Consider the following 15,364-nt stretch of genomic DNA (forward strand, 5'->3'; position numbering starts at 1 on the left):
TGGGTACAGCAGCTGCAGAGGGCTTTTCCTTCACCTGCCTTTGCAGAGGGAGACGCCTCAAAGACACCGACAGCAGCCAGGTGCCTTCCAACTGCTGTTCCTATTTCCATCCCTGCGAAGGAGATGTTGGCTCAGCTCCCTGCGGCTGGCTTCGCGCCTGCCCGGCGACCGCCGCCGAGCGCAGCCCCAGCAGCGCAGGCAGCAGCGGGGCGGGAAAGGGCCGGTGCCCGGGGCGCTGCCGCATGCCGCATCCCGCACCCCGCGCGGCACCGCGGTGCGGCCTCGGTCGCACCGGGCTGGGTTGGGGTCGGTTTCTAGCGCCAGCTGCCGCGGGGGACGGCCGGGGGCAGAGGCCACCCGGCAGAACGTTCTGCTAACGCTCCCGGGGCCACTTCCCCGTTTGCGGACTGGACATCGGCCATTGGAAGAAAAGGGAACCCGGCTGCCGGAAAGGGGAAACGATCCTGTTTTGCAACATCCGAAACCGGCGCCGCCTGCCGCACAGCGGGCCCGGGGAAGGGAACTGCGGGCGATCGCCCCGCGCGAGGCTCTCGGCGGCCGCGCCTGGGTCCGTCCCGCCGCGCTCCGCGCCCCAGGGGCGGCGGGACCGGGGCAGCTCGGGCGCGGCCCTCGCCGTTCCCACGGCGACCCCGCCCGCAAGCCCGCCCGCACCAAACATGGCCGCCGCGCCGCCCTCGCTGCCGCCGTGCGCCTGCCCCACTGCGGCGGGGCGGGGCCTCCCCGCCGCGCCGCGGCCCGCCCCTCTCCCTCCCGTCGCGGGCGTCTGCCAATCGGCGCCGGCTCCTCCCCGGCGGAGGGGGCGGTGCCGGGCGCGCGGAGGTGCGGCCCGCCAATCGGCGCGCGGCGTGGCCGGGGCGAAGGGCGGAGCGGAGCCAGCGCCGGGCGCCCCCGCCGCTGCCGCCGTCACCGCCCGCGGCTCCCGCTGGTGCCGCCTGTCTCGCCCTGCCTGGCCCCGTCCGGCCTGGCCCGCGGGAGCGCCCCCACGCCCGGTTGCCCTGCAGGGCCGCGGTCCGGTCCGGTGCTGGACGGGGGCGACGGGCCGGGCGCGGGTGTGGGCGCGCTCGTGGCCGCCCCCCGCCCCTGCGCCGCCCTCATGTCGGCGCCGCTGAAGAAGGGCCCCGGGGGGCTGATCGGGCTCATGAAGGACGCCTTCCAGCCGCACCACCACCACCTCGGCCCGCACCAGCCCGGCGCCGTGGACAAGAAGATGGTGGAGAAGTGCTGGAAGCTCATGGACAAGGTGGGCCCAGCGGCGGCGAGGAGCCGCGCTGGACTGGCAGGGAAGGCTTTGGGGCGGCCCGGGGGGTCGGGCTGCGGCGGAAGCGCGCCCCGTGGGGTGAGATAGGGTTGAGGCAGAGGGTTTCAGGCTGGGGCTGGGCTGAAGCGCCCAGAGGGAGGGGGTTTGGGATAGGGCAGTGAGGCATAAAGCAGATAGGGCTGGGCTGAAGGGTTTGGGGCGCTGGGGGGGCTCTGGGGGCAGAGGGGGCTTTGGGGGGTAGGGTGAGCATAGAGCTGAAGGGTCGGCTGGGCCAGAGAGCTGTATGGCTTGGGGTGGGGCTGGGATGAAATGTTGGGGTGGGGGGCGAGAGCTGTATGGGCACAGGATAGGGCGCAGCACTTCGGGGGCAGGATGTGGGAGCTGGTGGAGAAGGTGTATGTGGAGGGGCCAAAGGCAGGATAGGAGTGGGGTGCAAAGATTGGGAGGTGTGGAGAGAGAACAGCATCTCCGCAAAGGATGAGTGGTATGCCTGGCTGTGGGGGCAGCAGACTGGAGAAAGAGGGGAAGATTGGGGGTGGAGGATGCAGACCTGCTCAAGAGGATCTGGAATCTGTACCATCGTATTCTTGTAGATGCTGGTGTGGGCACTGGTGGTGCTGGTGAGGAAGAGGCTGGGCATGGGTAGGGCCTGGTGAGAAGCTGTAGGCAGGTGCATCCTGGTGATGCCAGCAGTAGGTCCTACTGGTGTATAACTACATGAGGGAGGACTCAGGGATTTGCTTGTCTGACGAGGAGCCTCGGCCTGTGGTAGAGCCTCGTGTGTGGATACCGGATGATGAGGCTGAGCATCTGCTTTGTGGCAGTTCACATTATTATTTTCTGAATGAATAAGGATGTGTTACTGAGCTCAGCACAAAGCTGCTTCCTTAAAACTGAGAGCTTGGTAAAAACGGTAGAAGTCTGAATAAAACCCTCTGCAATAAATGCATGTAGTTACACGAAGACAAGGAGTGTGAAATCTGATGTTAAACAACAAAAACCTGCCGTGTGGGAATTGGAAAGGCCATCTTCCAGTCCTGTGCCTTTATCTGGAGCCCTGCATTCTGTGGTCATTAAGACTCTCCCCTCCTCCACCTTTTAAAATGCCAGGAAGTGGCTATTGCCGGGGGCAGGACACCAGACCTTTTGGCCTGATGGTGTGATGGGGTATGGCAATTGATTTACTAGCTCGACTAGGTGTGTTGGTAAATCCATTGTTCTAAGAAATCCTGGCGAGTTGTTAGTGAATGCTGGCGCTATTTATGGAATGCCCGAGTAAGTGAGGATAAAATAAAAATCTTCTAACGTTTTTTTTCCTGGGATTTTGATTGCTTTTCTGTTGTTATTACTGTTCAGCCCTGAGAATCAAGGCTAGTTTTGACATGTTGGAGTCTAAAATGTGCAGTGCATTTTATAATGTTGGGTTCAGGGCCCTAAAAGTAGTGCAGAGTAAGAGCATCGTGGAAGTTTCCTGCAGTCCTTGGGGAGTGTCACCTCGACACCTTCTTCCCCTCTGGGAGCAGAGCAAGCAGGGCTGATGGGCATACCTCATCCGATTGCCCTGCAGCCTTACGCATTTCAGCTTTTCTTTCCCTTTTCCCTGCATTGTTTATGCATGCAGTGTCTGAATCTCCTGCAGTAAATGCTACAGCAGGCAGAGTAGATGACTTTTAAAAAGACGTATTAAATTATGTTCATGCCAAGAAATCACTTTGTGTTGGCGGGCTCAACAAAAGACATGGTTTAGAGTCGTGCCTTGCTGTGCTTGTGATGGGCTTTGATCACCTTCTACAGAGAGAGAATGGCATAAAGAAAAAAGTCTTTTGAGAGGTTCCAGTGGTGTTCTTACAAAGATTGAGGGCAAGCATAAGTGCTAATGTGGGAAAGGTAGTTTTCGCGTGGAAATGTGATTCTCTTAGAAATAAGTTTAACTCACAGATACAACTTGTGAGAATGTACATCTTCATTCTTGTGCATGTGGAATAGACGTGAATGTCAACCTGTGTTTGACCCCATAACCTGGTCTGTTCAAAGGAGAAGGTTGGCCTGAAAAAAAAGCTTTGATTACCTTAGCATTTTGAGTTGCAGTAGGATGTTTTTCTGGGAGGGATGCTTTCACAACTTCAGATCTGCATAGCTAGTATTGGCAGTATACTCTCTCCACCATGATTATCACCAACACAAAAGCCAGTGCAACTGCTGTATTTGTCACAAGTTAAAGTAACCTCTTTCAAACGGGCACTGACTTCGCAGATATGCTCACAGGCAGCATCCAAAAGCTCTCAGGTGTAGGCTTAATTTTTAAAGTCTTTGAGAGTTAGTTATTCGGTCTGACTTGTACAGGAGGAAATATTTGGCTGTGAAAAGATTTCTTTAGACTTTAGTTGCACTTGTGAACGCTTAGGAGAGCACATCTGAATTAGAGATCTTTTTAATACTGTAGCAAATTACGAGGCAAACACAGTGCTCATGAAACTGGTGGTGAGAAGGGATACATGAATGGAAGGTGTTGAAAATGGGTTAGTTTTCTGGGCCAACTAATCAGAATTACAGGTGCAAACAAAAAAATACACTTGTGTGCATGTTTAGTAGATGGTGTGTTTGCCTTTCGGAAACGTATGCTGTATCTGTGTGTGTGTGGTACACTCACAACCTGATTCATTAGTCTGTACAATTACCTGATGTTTTCAAAGTTTTTGTGCATCTCTGATTTCGGATGTGACTGATGAATTTCCTATGCAAGTTGATTCTTGTCCAAGTGTTTTTCCCCATAATGTTCTCCATAAGCTGCCTGGCGTATTCCTGTCTTTCAGATTCTTTCGCTTGAAGTTCTAATTTTTGACAGCATTAGCTGTTCCTCCTACAGTTGTGTGTGGTCACAAATAATATGGTTATAAAATAGCCTTTTTCATCACTGCGCAGCAGGATGTTCACCTTCAGCTGAATTAGATGACATTTTTGTGTTTATCTACAGAACAGAGGTTAAATGTGTCTTTGGAAGCTGAACGTGTTGTCAGCCGTCTTGTGAGCCTGCAAGCTTGCAGTGACGAATAGCTCAGTAAGCAACACAGCGATTTCCTTGCAGTGTCTTGAACCTAGTAGTGTGTATGGATTGGTTCAAGTGGGAGAAGCTGCTGTTAATTTGTTTTATCATACTTAATCATCTTATTGTCTTTAGCAAATAAAGCAGTGCCTAGTATAAGAAGACATACGATGTATTGACTGGTGAAAACAATTTGTATTTTTTACACAGAAGGATGAGATTAGAAATCAGTTCTTGCAAATGTGATCTGGGCAGCAGATAATGCAGACCACTGGAGTTCGTTGCTGTGGATGGTATTTGAAGAATAGGTGGTGTAGTTAGGAACCTCTTGGGATGAGCTGTAAGGGATGTGGCAGAAGAATGGTAGAGTACCTGTGGTAAGACATGGAGGAGGAGGACGAGCTTTGAGATAAAGCTTCTCTAAAGAGCGTACTGATGCCATTCACTTTCTAAAACTGGTATGGAGAATTGCCACTAAGTCACCTTCATTGTAAGTAGAAGAGAGGCCAGATACAAATTCAGCAGGAGATAAGAGATGTTTGAGTATGGTTTCTTTTGCTGTTGGCTTAAGATGAAATAAGATGTGATTTCAATAAAGTAGTTAGCTATTCAGTGCTTAAAGGAAGGAAAGAACTATGGCTTTTCAGAGCTGGAAGGGAAAAACTGTTCTCTGGCACAGTAGCACCTGGGCACTTGGCAGGCCTGGGACTCTGTGACACTGTCCCCCATCGAAGACAAGCAGGTGGGTGATGTCTGTGCCGGTGACTTTTTGCCACAACAAGAAATGGGGTGCTGCATCAGTGGCTGTGGCAAACAGGTTGGTGCTAGCTTTTTGTGGGTAGGGTTGGGGATGAACAAAATGGGGAAGGTAATGAACCAAGAGGATGGGACGGGCAGACAGAAAGCTGAGAGAGGGGGATTCAGAGTGTGTTGTAGGAAGCACCCTGCTGGTGTGGCTGTTGATGAGTCTGCCGTGAGGGGCTGTAATTTGTGTACGTTTGTGTCCTCTGTTGAGCAACACTCTCTGCCCTTCTTAACAAACACTGGGTATTGTTAAATGAATGCATTTGCTTAGGTATCTCATTTTTCCTGAATGCTTCGTCCTTCCTTCAGCTAACGTGTACCTAATACAACTATGTACCTGATTGCAGTATTTAAAAAAGCTCATGATTCAGTCTGTTTCTTGGGTTATGCCTGTGACAGTGCTCTCCTGTCTGTAGCATCTGCTTTCCTATGCTAGTTACCTTCTTCTTTTTTTTGTACAAGTCTAATGAAGCGGTGCTGAAGAGAAATGTTTTAAATCCAGAGATCAGTCAAGGCATGCTGTAGAATCTTGAGGGGGAAGACTCAGTTCCAGTCATAGAAAATGTATGAGAGGTTTTTTTCTTCGAATGAGGAGATAACAGATTCTTTCTTCAAAACTGAGGGGGAAACTGTTTTTTGATTATTTTCTCCCACTGAGCTTGGAAAATGAAAATCACTGAAGTCAATTTTAGGGTTCTTCACAGACCAACCTCTTAGAATCTTTGTGTGAAGCTTGAAATGCTTCATTGGTATTTCTAAAAAACCCAAAAATGTCTCTGTAAAAGGCTTGTTTCTGAGAGAACAAAGCATAAACCAGGGAAACTTGGATGAGTTTGGATGGTGGTTTAAAAACATGGATTGCTTGTGTTCTGTTGCCGTCACACCTAATCGAAAATATTTGCTGCTTTTTGCTCAATTTCCTTCCATGTTGCTGGTCCCTGTGGCAGACAAGGTAGCTCGCTGAGGGGCAGCTGTTCCCAGAGCTGGGAACATTCCTTTTGACACTGTCACGATGCTGCAAGTGCATATGTAGAGAAACAAGGAAAATGTAACTGGGTTTGTTGCTGCTGTGTTATAAAACGAGCATGTTGCTCAAGAGGCAGCAGTTCCTAGTTACATAGCTTTGTTTAAATGCTTGTCTTAGCTAATTTCGGTCTACTTTGTAAATAAAGCAGCTCATTTGATAATAAAATCATAGCAGTTCTGGCCTTTCTGTTAACTATTTGAGGTATCTTTGCAGGTCACTTCTTGGGAAATGTTTATAGAGGCTATGAGAAAGAGTGGTTTGCAGAACTTGCTTGTGCTGTGGGGAAATTTTTCGAATTGATATTGAAGTTTGTTACATTACTGAAACACGGTGGGTCTGCTTCTTCTAGAGCTGGATATTTTCAAGGGCTAACGGCCAAACTGTTTTCTATTACAGATGACTGAGAGAAGTGCATACTCTTGACTTGTGTGCTTGCTTAACGTGGCTTCCTCATGTTAAGCAAGCAAAAATAAGCTGACTGTATTTTTATTAAGATTTGAAACCCACTGTTTTATAAACAATTTATGTTGAAGAAAAGATTTTGCTCTCCGTAGCACGATTCAGCTGTGTCTGAGGAGCATATTTAGAACCTATTCATGCTGCATAGTGTATCTAGTTTTATTCAGGGGCCAAATGTGTTGACTCAATTCGTTGATATGGTTTATCAACCATATAGCCTGTGGTATAAGGTCCACAGGCTCCAAGGAAGCAGCAGTTGAGGCATCAGAATCAGCTGAATAGGTCAGTTCTCTGACCATCGGTCTCCTTATCTAGACCTCCTAATCCTTGGCAGTCTCTTCAAAATGAAGGGAAAATTTTGGTAGGTTTGTTCCATGCATTCTTGCAGAGGCTCTTTTAGGTATGTAGTGCTTTTAATGGCATATTTTTCTATTTGAGTTTCAATACACTGGGTGCCTTTCTCTACACTGAAATTGTCTTTCTCAGTCAGCTCTTATTAGAGGCACTACTGTAAGCCAGATAGAATTGGAGATGTCACTTAGCTCAACAAGGTTGCTTTTTGGTATACCCTGAAAGGCAAGGTTAAATGCTAAAGCACTGTTTCAGAATAAATTACTTTGTTTACCATCAGCATTTAAACATTTAAGGGAAGCAGGTATTTAAATGTGCATTGTAAGGAACTAAGCAATTCTTCTTGGAAGTTTCACAAGATTTTGTGGAAATGATGGACTGCAAAAGGACATTAGATTGTTCTTTTATCTTTTCTTATCAACTTCCCTTAGGCTTTGCATTCTGCAGCACTACGTTGTTTGATACCTGTAATACTCCTCCACCTGGCAGTGTCATTAGTTTAGACTTCATTCACGTTTGGTCGTAAGCAGTCAGAAAACGTTCATTGTAGCGGAGAACTTTAAGAAATTGTATCTTTGTTTTGTACCTGCTTTCCTCTCGAGTTTGATGTGAATCACAGAAGCTAGAAGCTGTTAGCTGCTGGTTCTCAGCTGGTAAACCTCATCTGATACTGGCCTCGCAGCTCTAGAGTTTCAGCCCTTTTTATAACTGAAAGTGCACCACTAATTTTTCAAATTGCTGCTTTGCTGTTATCTCTCCATGTCATTTTCTCAGTCTAGATAATGGAAAATTTTGGCAATGATGAAGTGGCTTCCTTTATCCTCCCCTGTCATATAAGCTTACTATCTTGAGCTTTTAGCATGCAAGCTCTACGTTTCTGTATCTTGAAGACCTATATTAAGTTCAACTTGCATCCCATTTTGTTTGTGTATAGGTATAACAGTTGTATTGCATGTGAGTTATGAACAGGAATATTCTACTTGTTACTTGCGCCTTAACTACATAATGCAAAAGTAAGTGCCCGTAATTATTTTATGGATGATCCAATACATTCACGGTGGATGGCAAAAACTTAGGTTGATAGATTAAAGTTCTTATCTTTGAGAATATGCAATCTTGCTGCGAAAAAAATAGAGAACATGTGGCTTGGAAGGAAGAAAAATGAGATATTTAATTGTGTGCCAAGTGGAAGACAGGTTGAGGTCATCTAATAACAATTTAATTTAATTAGTAGTATTGCTGTGGATGTGTTGTTAAAAAAAAAGCAACCAACCAAAACCAACAAAAAAACAAACGCACAAAAATTGTTATGAAGAACCCCATTTTGCTATGAGATTCATCTAACAGAAGTTAGAAGCAAAGTTGATGCATAACTGGGGACACAAGTTCTTGCGAGCTAAACTTTCACCCAGACGTCTCTTATGCTACAGCTTATTTCCCATTCTTGCACAGAAAAATTCCTTCGCATCTGTTCTTTCTTGATGGTTGTCATTGTCCATGAAAGCTATTGTTCCTCTTAGTCCTTGAATACGTTCAAGGGCGAAGAAAAGGAGTTTCTTTTAGCACTGTTGCCTTCAAAAGACTTCAGCCTGGGAACACTTACTGGCATCAGTGATATCTGTAGCGGTGGAACTTCCTCTGTGGGCATATTTGTCCCGAATATATGAGTTGGTGTGAAAAGTCACTTTTGCAGCCAAAATCAGGGCAGCCAGGTAAAGTTCTGCTTATGGGCATGTTCAGAGTCTGAAATGTGGCAGGAAGTACTTCACGTGTATGTGGCAAGTTAACATCCTTGCCATTTACAAACTTCATATTGAATTTTCTTGAATTTTGTTTTTGATAATACACTTGGGGAGAAATGCAGCCTCATGGAATACAATCATGTATGTTGGGAGTTTTTTTTCAGTCCATAAACTCGATTCTTTTACAGTGGCTGGGCTTCCTACCTGGACTTGAGCAACAAATGCAGTTTGTTGAGAGTGAATGTTTCAGTGTATTGTGTTTGTAAGTAAAACTGAATTGTGTTTAAGTAACTGGTTGCTACTTGCTATTTTTAAGTTTTCAAAATGGTATTTTGTTCATTAACCGTAGGTGGTGCGTTTGTGTCAGAACCCAAAACTGGCATTGAAGAACAGCCCACCCTATATCCTAGATCTGCTGCCTGATACCTACCAGCATTTACGAACCATCCTGTCACGCTATGAGGGGAAGATGGAGACCCTAGGAGAAAACGAGTATTTCCGTGTGTTCATGGAGAACTTGATGAAGAAAACCAAGCAGACCATCAGCCTTTTCAAGGAAGGGAAAGAGCGGATGTATGAGGAGAACTCTCAGCCTAGGTAATGGGGAGGAATGTTTTCCAATATTTATAATATAAACTTGCTTTAGTGAGCAAGAGCTTGAACAGATGTCTGCTGGTTGATATGTTGTCTGTATATGAAAAGAGACTTTGAAGAGATGTAAGTCTAAGTGTAGAATTTTAAGTAAACTTGGGTATTTTGAAATCTGGGAGCAGAGTTAGCGTTCAGAGCCTGTATAGCCTTAGTTGTGTAGTTCAGGTATGCTAGGTTAATATAAACAATAAATCCGTCTGTGTAAAGGTTTTGCAGTCCTTTGCATTCTCACACAGAGAATGCCTTCTGAGAGAGGATGGTAAGGTTCAGAATGATGTTTCTGGCAATTTTATGAAACAGTAGAATATTTTCTGTTACGTAGCAAAACAGTCATCCAGTCTAAAAGTTGTTGTAATTGGTCTTTAGGCTTTACAAAACTTTTCCTTTTTCTGGAAACAGAAACTGTCCAATATTTCCAGAGCTGGGGAGGAAGTAGCCTTGTTTGTGGGAATAAAGCATCTTACTAAAATCCTGTAACTTTCATACATTGGAAATTTCATATTTAAGGTAGATCAGTGTGCCACACTTGTGAACTCTTACTTCATTTTGCTCAGAAGGCATAGCTGAGATCAAGGGGCATCCTCAAGTTAAACAGCACTTGCTAGAAAGGATAGGTGGAGATACAAACTGCAATTGTATCTGAATATAGAGCTCTCTTGAACAAACCAGCATGAATCTGATGAGCACTGTACTGTACCTGAAAACATGCTGCTTTCCTTCATCCAGCTTTAAGAAGAGGAGAGCCAACATGATTTAAGAGTAGAGTAAAGCTCTGGAAGAGGTTAATCTTTCATATTCGTCTGACTGTTGGCAGCCAGTCTAACAGACAGATATACAAAGCATACATTTGTAACTTTAAACTTATTCCAGGATTATGGAGTAGATGCTGAATTTAAAAAAAGAAAACCCAACCCCCCCAAAAAAAACCCAAACAACAACAACAACAACAACAAAAAAAACCCAACAGTGGAAAAAAGTGAAAACCACCCAGTGGCTGAACGTATTTGCTCTGGGGAGAATATGTGGTTAATGCTCTGGCAATTACTTGGTTATATTACTTGGGGGGTGGGGGTGGAGAAGTGATGGCACGTGTTTCTGGTAATATTGAACTCTATGTAGCATATTCTGTAATATCGAACTCCAACAAAAGACAACGATAGTGGCTCCAGAAGGCATTGTTGATGCTGTTTTATTTTTCACTGACAGTGTTGAAGAATTTAGAAATGTTGTTTGAATTTAGAAATGAAAGTTTCTTTCTGGATTGTTTGGCATCGTTTGTTTGTGAGATGATAAGTCTTATCTCTTAGAGTTTGCTTGAGACAGGATTTGGGGAGTGTAAATATGGCACCTTCATGTGGTACAATTGCTTCTTTTAAAAGCTTAGCTATCTGTATGAGGCCTTGAGAATTTGGGTTCATTGTAATTTGTGAACTCCAAAGTTAGATGTAATATTATCTGCTTGCCTCCCCACCCCTGCCTTGGGAGAATGTGGTTGGTATAGGCACAATTGGCTTGTTGCGGGTGAGAAGTGGGTTTTGGGAGATGCTGCTAGCTGGAATTTTCAAAAGCTGTTATAGAAGATAATGGATATAACAAGTATGGGGAGAAAAGAATTCATTAGCCTCATATGTTTTGTGGATGAGGTGATATTTAATGGAAAATTGCATTATTATTTTTTTAGCCTTCATTCAGATCAAAGTGAGCCACGGTATGTAAAACCCTTTGCTGTGAATAAGTTGATTAAACTGAATAAAATTAATCTCTGGGTCTTCGGTGAGAACTGTTTGGTTTCTTGCATCATCCTTTGAGATATTAACAAAACAGATTATCATTCAAGACAGTGATTTTGTTGTTTTTTTTTTTTACAGTGCAGTGGATTGCTCTTAAAATATTTTGTGTAGCCTTTGTCTTGAAAATGGTTTTGTATGTTGCTCCCATGTAATAAGAGTCAGTGTTATTTTCTAGAACACTTATTATTGCCTCCAGAAGTAGGCTAAAAGGGTATATGAAACCCTTTAGAATTTATTTGTGGTATTTGTTCTGTAAGTGTTGTGATCTGTCCATCATAAATGTGGAACACCTGATGAATAAATGATAGATAGCTATGTCACACATTAGTCCAACATCTCACCTCCAGTCCCTTGTTTTTTCAGAGAGAAGCAAAGAGAAATAATTCTAGAGGCTTAATCATCCTAATCAGTTTGTAGTCCAACTAATTGACAAAAGGGGGCGGAGAAAATCCAAATCAATAGATGTCAATTTCAGAAACAGTATTTCAGTAGAGGCTGGCTTGCTCTCAAAGGTGATGGGAGTCTTTGGGGAATTGCTAATTGTACCATTTGTGAATAAACAGCTTACCGGGGGAAGCAACTGTGGTGAGACTTGTAAACATCAGCACAAAAGCAGAATTACGTCCTGGCTAGCCTCATTACATCTTCCTTTGCTTTTCACTCAGCCCAGGGAGCAGCAGTACTGTTTTGTCATAAAGGAGAAATATCAGACATCCTTCTCCTGGTGCTGGGTAATGAGCATAGTAACTTTCTCAATTCTTTAATTTATCACAGAGAAGAAAGAGGTTAGAGTAGTCAGTGCATACAATTTGCATACTGGTTCAAGAGATATCTACATAAAGAATGGCACTTTTGGTTCAGCTAGGGATTCTGTTAAATGCTGCGCTTCCAGCGCCAGACTTTGTGGTTGTGTGAGCTTTTGGAACCTCATCGCTTTAAGTGCTGTTTGTTTCATCTGAAATTCAGTTACATGAATTTTTGCTGTAAGTGCACCTTTAGATTTAAAATGTATATAGGAACTTAAGGTGAATAAAATTAGGAGATTTTCTCACCTTGTCAGGAGTTGAGGAAAAATGCTAATTTTTTCTTTTCTAAGGATTAGTGAACTCACATATTCTACGTATTAGGGAAGCTTTCTGGAAACATACTCATGGCAGTGTGTGCATGTATATATTAAAAAAAAAATCTGTTTTGCTTTTGATCTTATGCAAGTTTGTAGTTAATGTTAGTCTGCAGTGTTTTAAAAACATGCCTTTAAAAATCTAATCTGGTGTACTGAATAATCACTGTCTTGACTTTTTCTTTTTTCCCCCCCCCCATTGTCCTTGAAGCTTCTTTCTTCCTGTCTTCCAGATTTAGCATTCATTTTGTTTCCTTTTGCATATGCTCTTATTTTCCTCCCCCAAACGTCTCTTGATGTAGAGCAAATGCACTATTTTGACATTTGCATAACTAGTATGAAAGCTGTGCAGGTGTTTGCTACTAGCAAACAGACCAGTAATTAGAAATGACTGAGGTCTCTCTTAGATTGTAGGATCAGAATTGTCTTCATGACTTGAGCAGCAACCTCCTATTTTTATTATTTCTAAATTGCTTTTTGTGTATTTCCTCTCAAACCTTTTAGAGATTCTCCAGTGTGGTGCTCCAAGGTGGACTAATGCAAAATTGGAGGACAGCTGTGGAGAGCATCATGTTTTATAGCTCCTCGTGCTACTTTGAGAGTTTTATAGCTGCAAGACGTGTGTCATCTAGCATTGACTGGTTTGGTACGCTGTGTTGTGTACGTGTTTAGAGCAGACTGTGTGGGAGTATAATATGGATGCTATTTGGTGTTTGCTGTGAGGCAGGTGGTTTAAAATCCAGTAGTACAGAATAAGATTGCAGTTGCATATTGAGCGTTTAAAGGTGTCTTTGTGAACAGAACACGTGCCTTGATGTATTCTCTGCCTTTCAAACTGCAGCAGGTGAGAATAGAGCAGAGGTGCTGAGGACAGGATTAGAACAGCCTTGTGTTAACACTGGCTGTGCTTACGGATGTGGGTGAGTATTTGTTCCTTCAGTTTTAAACTCGCTGCAGCCATAGAGCTGTTAGAAGTGAACACAGCTCTCCTATGTCATGCCTTAACCGTCAGCGTACCGAAAGCATCCTCCTGTTGTGGCCAACACCACAGTTAGCATGACATCCAACGCTATGAACACTCAATGGCTTCCTTTCTTTTCTTAGGACCGTAACGACTGTTTTGTCTCTGTAATGATGTGGTTTTGATGTATAGTAGTGCAGGCGAAATTGTTACTGTCTTGCATAAACTCACTGCGATTTTTGTGAAGAGAACTGACTTCCTAGGAAAGCTTTAAAGATGCTGTTTAAATTCTGCTTTAGCTCACTTCCATATCTGTTTAAAAATTAATGCTGTCGAGGGTGCTTTAAAGCTACGTGTGCACTTCCTGACTAACAAGTACACACATAACTTCTAGTTACTGTTTAAAGACTGAGTTTTAGCAAGTAGATCGGATTCAACTTGGTGACTTCTGAGTAGGTGTGGGGGTCTTAGTGGAGATACTATATTGTTCTTCTGAGTTTCGACAGTTTAGGAGCTTATTTGGGTTGTCCTTGCTGATGGGTAGGTTGGTCTCTTTATCTGTTTTGGGGATCTGGTAAAATAAAATGGTAGCATCTGCAGGCCTTGATGTTGGCATCAAATAGTATTCCAAGAGTTAATTCTGGATATTTTGTCATGTGCTTGCAGTAAGCCAAAGGTAAGTCATTCAATAGTTGGTTGGATGTGCTGCAGTAATTAGCAGGTGTACTTGAGGCTATACACATTTCCAAAGCTGTTGGTTTATGTTGTGCTTTCTAAAGCAAAAGGAATTTTAAGACTTGTCACTTGAAGTTTTAAAAACAAAACAAAAAAAACACTCAAAGATGAAGTTTGTAGGCTCTATAGTTGAAACAGTGCAATAAAAAAATTCTGTAGAGGATATTTCACAGGTCTATATGCAAAAGAGAAAGATACACCTCTTTAGCACTGAGTAGCTTAGCTAGTGACTTCTCTGACCCTGTAAATATTGTGAATGTCTTGAGTTTACTTTTTAACTAGTGGTAACATACACTGGTTAAACATTTTAATTTTTTTTTCTTCCTGCAATGTGATGATTCCATTGATTGATAGTGCCATTAATGCTAATGCTGCAACTACTCTGAACATACTGAACTTGCCTAAGCTCTTGATTACAGTTTAATTTAGAGGCTCAGTGGTTATGTTGGAATATTTTTTGTTTCTATTGCAGAAAGCTTTTGTTTCTCTATACCTCTTACTTGCACAGAGGAGCTGTCATTTGTCAGCTTCCCCCACTACATAAATTACTCATTGCAGCAGCTTTTTTGCAGTTGGGTAAATAGATTATACTTCACATGGCAGGACAGAAAAATAGGTTGCTAATCGCTAGGCAGGGATAGGAATTGTCTGTTACTTGGAAAAGGATGATTTAGGCTGGAGAATCTGTTTTTCACCAATGTATCAAATTTACTGCTTATGTTAAAACAGGGAATGTTTAACATTCCCCTTATGTTATGAGGGAAAATTCAGAAAAATTATTTTCTGAATAAAATCAGACCACTGCAAATGTTTCCACTTGAGAGTGCAGTTATGTAAGCTGGAGGGTGGGGCTTAGGTGAAAAGCTGAGGAGAAGGAATTAATCAGGATGTGGATTGGATGTTTAGGAAATAGCACAAGTTATTTTACTACTTCAACTTTCGTACTCTGACAAACAAACTGTTAACAAGCTCAGTTAACGAAACTAACGTATCTGTAGAGGAGAAAATGAGGTTAGGCAGTGTGTATCTTAAACCCTCTCCATATAACATGGAGTTGCAAAAGGGTTTGGGAAGCTATTCCAATTTTAACTGTTGTCTGTCTGATAATAGCCTTATGGGATGCTGGCTCAGCGGGATTTCATATTCTTCTCTAGCTCCAATGTGAAGACTTACTAATTTAGACAGGAAAAAGCTGCCAATATATAATGGCTTCTGGAAATGACCATGCATATCTCTAAAAGGAAGGAAGTGCATGAAGAATGACTTGGGGGAAAAAAATTACTGGATTTTAAAGAGGGAAAACTTGGAAAACATAAAACATTCGTGCTAGTCTATGAACCAGAAAAGCCCTCTGGCGGGAGGGAGTAGTTGGTGCTCTAATCTCATATTTTAGAGTGCTTGC

At 43.7% G+C, this 15,364-nt stretch overlaps 1 protein-coding gene across 4 annotated transcripts in view; it reads left to right on the forward strand.

Moving 5' to 3' along the window:
* The first annotated feature begins 1,114 nt into the window (after positions 1–1,114).
* The window catches only part of CBL (Cbl proto-oncogene), a 40,630-nt gene continuing 26,380 nt past the window's right edge, over positions 1,115–15,364 (forward strand). For 2 of the 4 annotated variants that reach the window (XM_086626819.1, XM_086626818.1), the window contains exons 1-2: positions 1,152–1,261; positions 9,055–9,302. In XM_086626819.1, coding sequence (XP_086482945.1) covers positions 1,160–1,261; positions 9,055–9,302 — 350 coding nt within the window. In that variant the 5' untranslated portion in view covers positions 1,152–1,159. Of the gene's footprint in view, positions 1,262–8,893; positions 8,968–9,054; positions 9,303–15,364 lie in introns of all 4 variants that reach the window. The other 2 variants (XM_086626816.1, XM_086626815.1) reach the window with 2 other exon arrangements.

Source organism: Tauraco erythrolophus, chromosome 26, assembly GCF_009769465.1.
Source record: "Tauraco erythrolophus isolate bTauEry1 chromosome 26, bTauEry1.pri, whole genome shotgun sequence".
NCBI lineage: Eukaryota > Metazoa > Chordata > Aves > Musophagiformes > Musophagidae > Tauraco > Tauraco erythrolophus.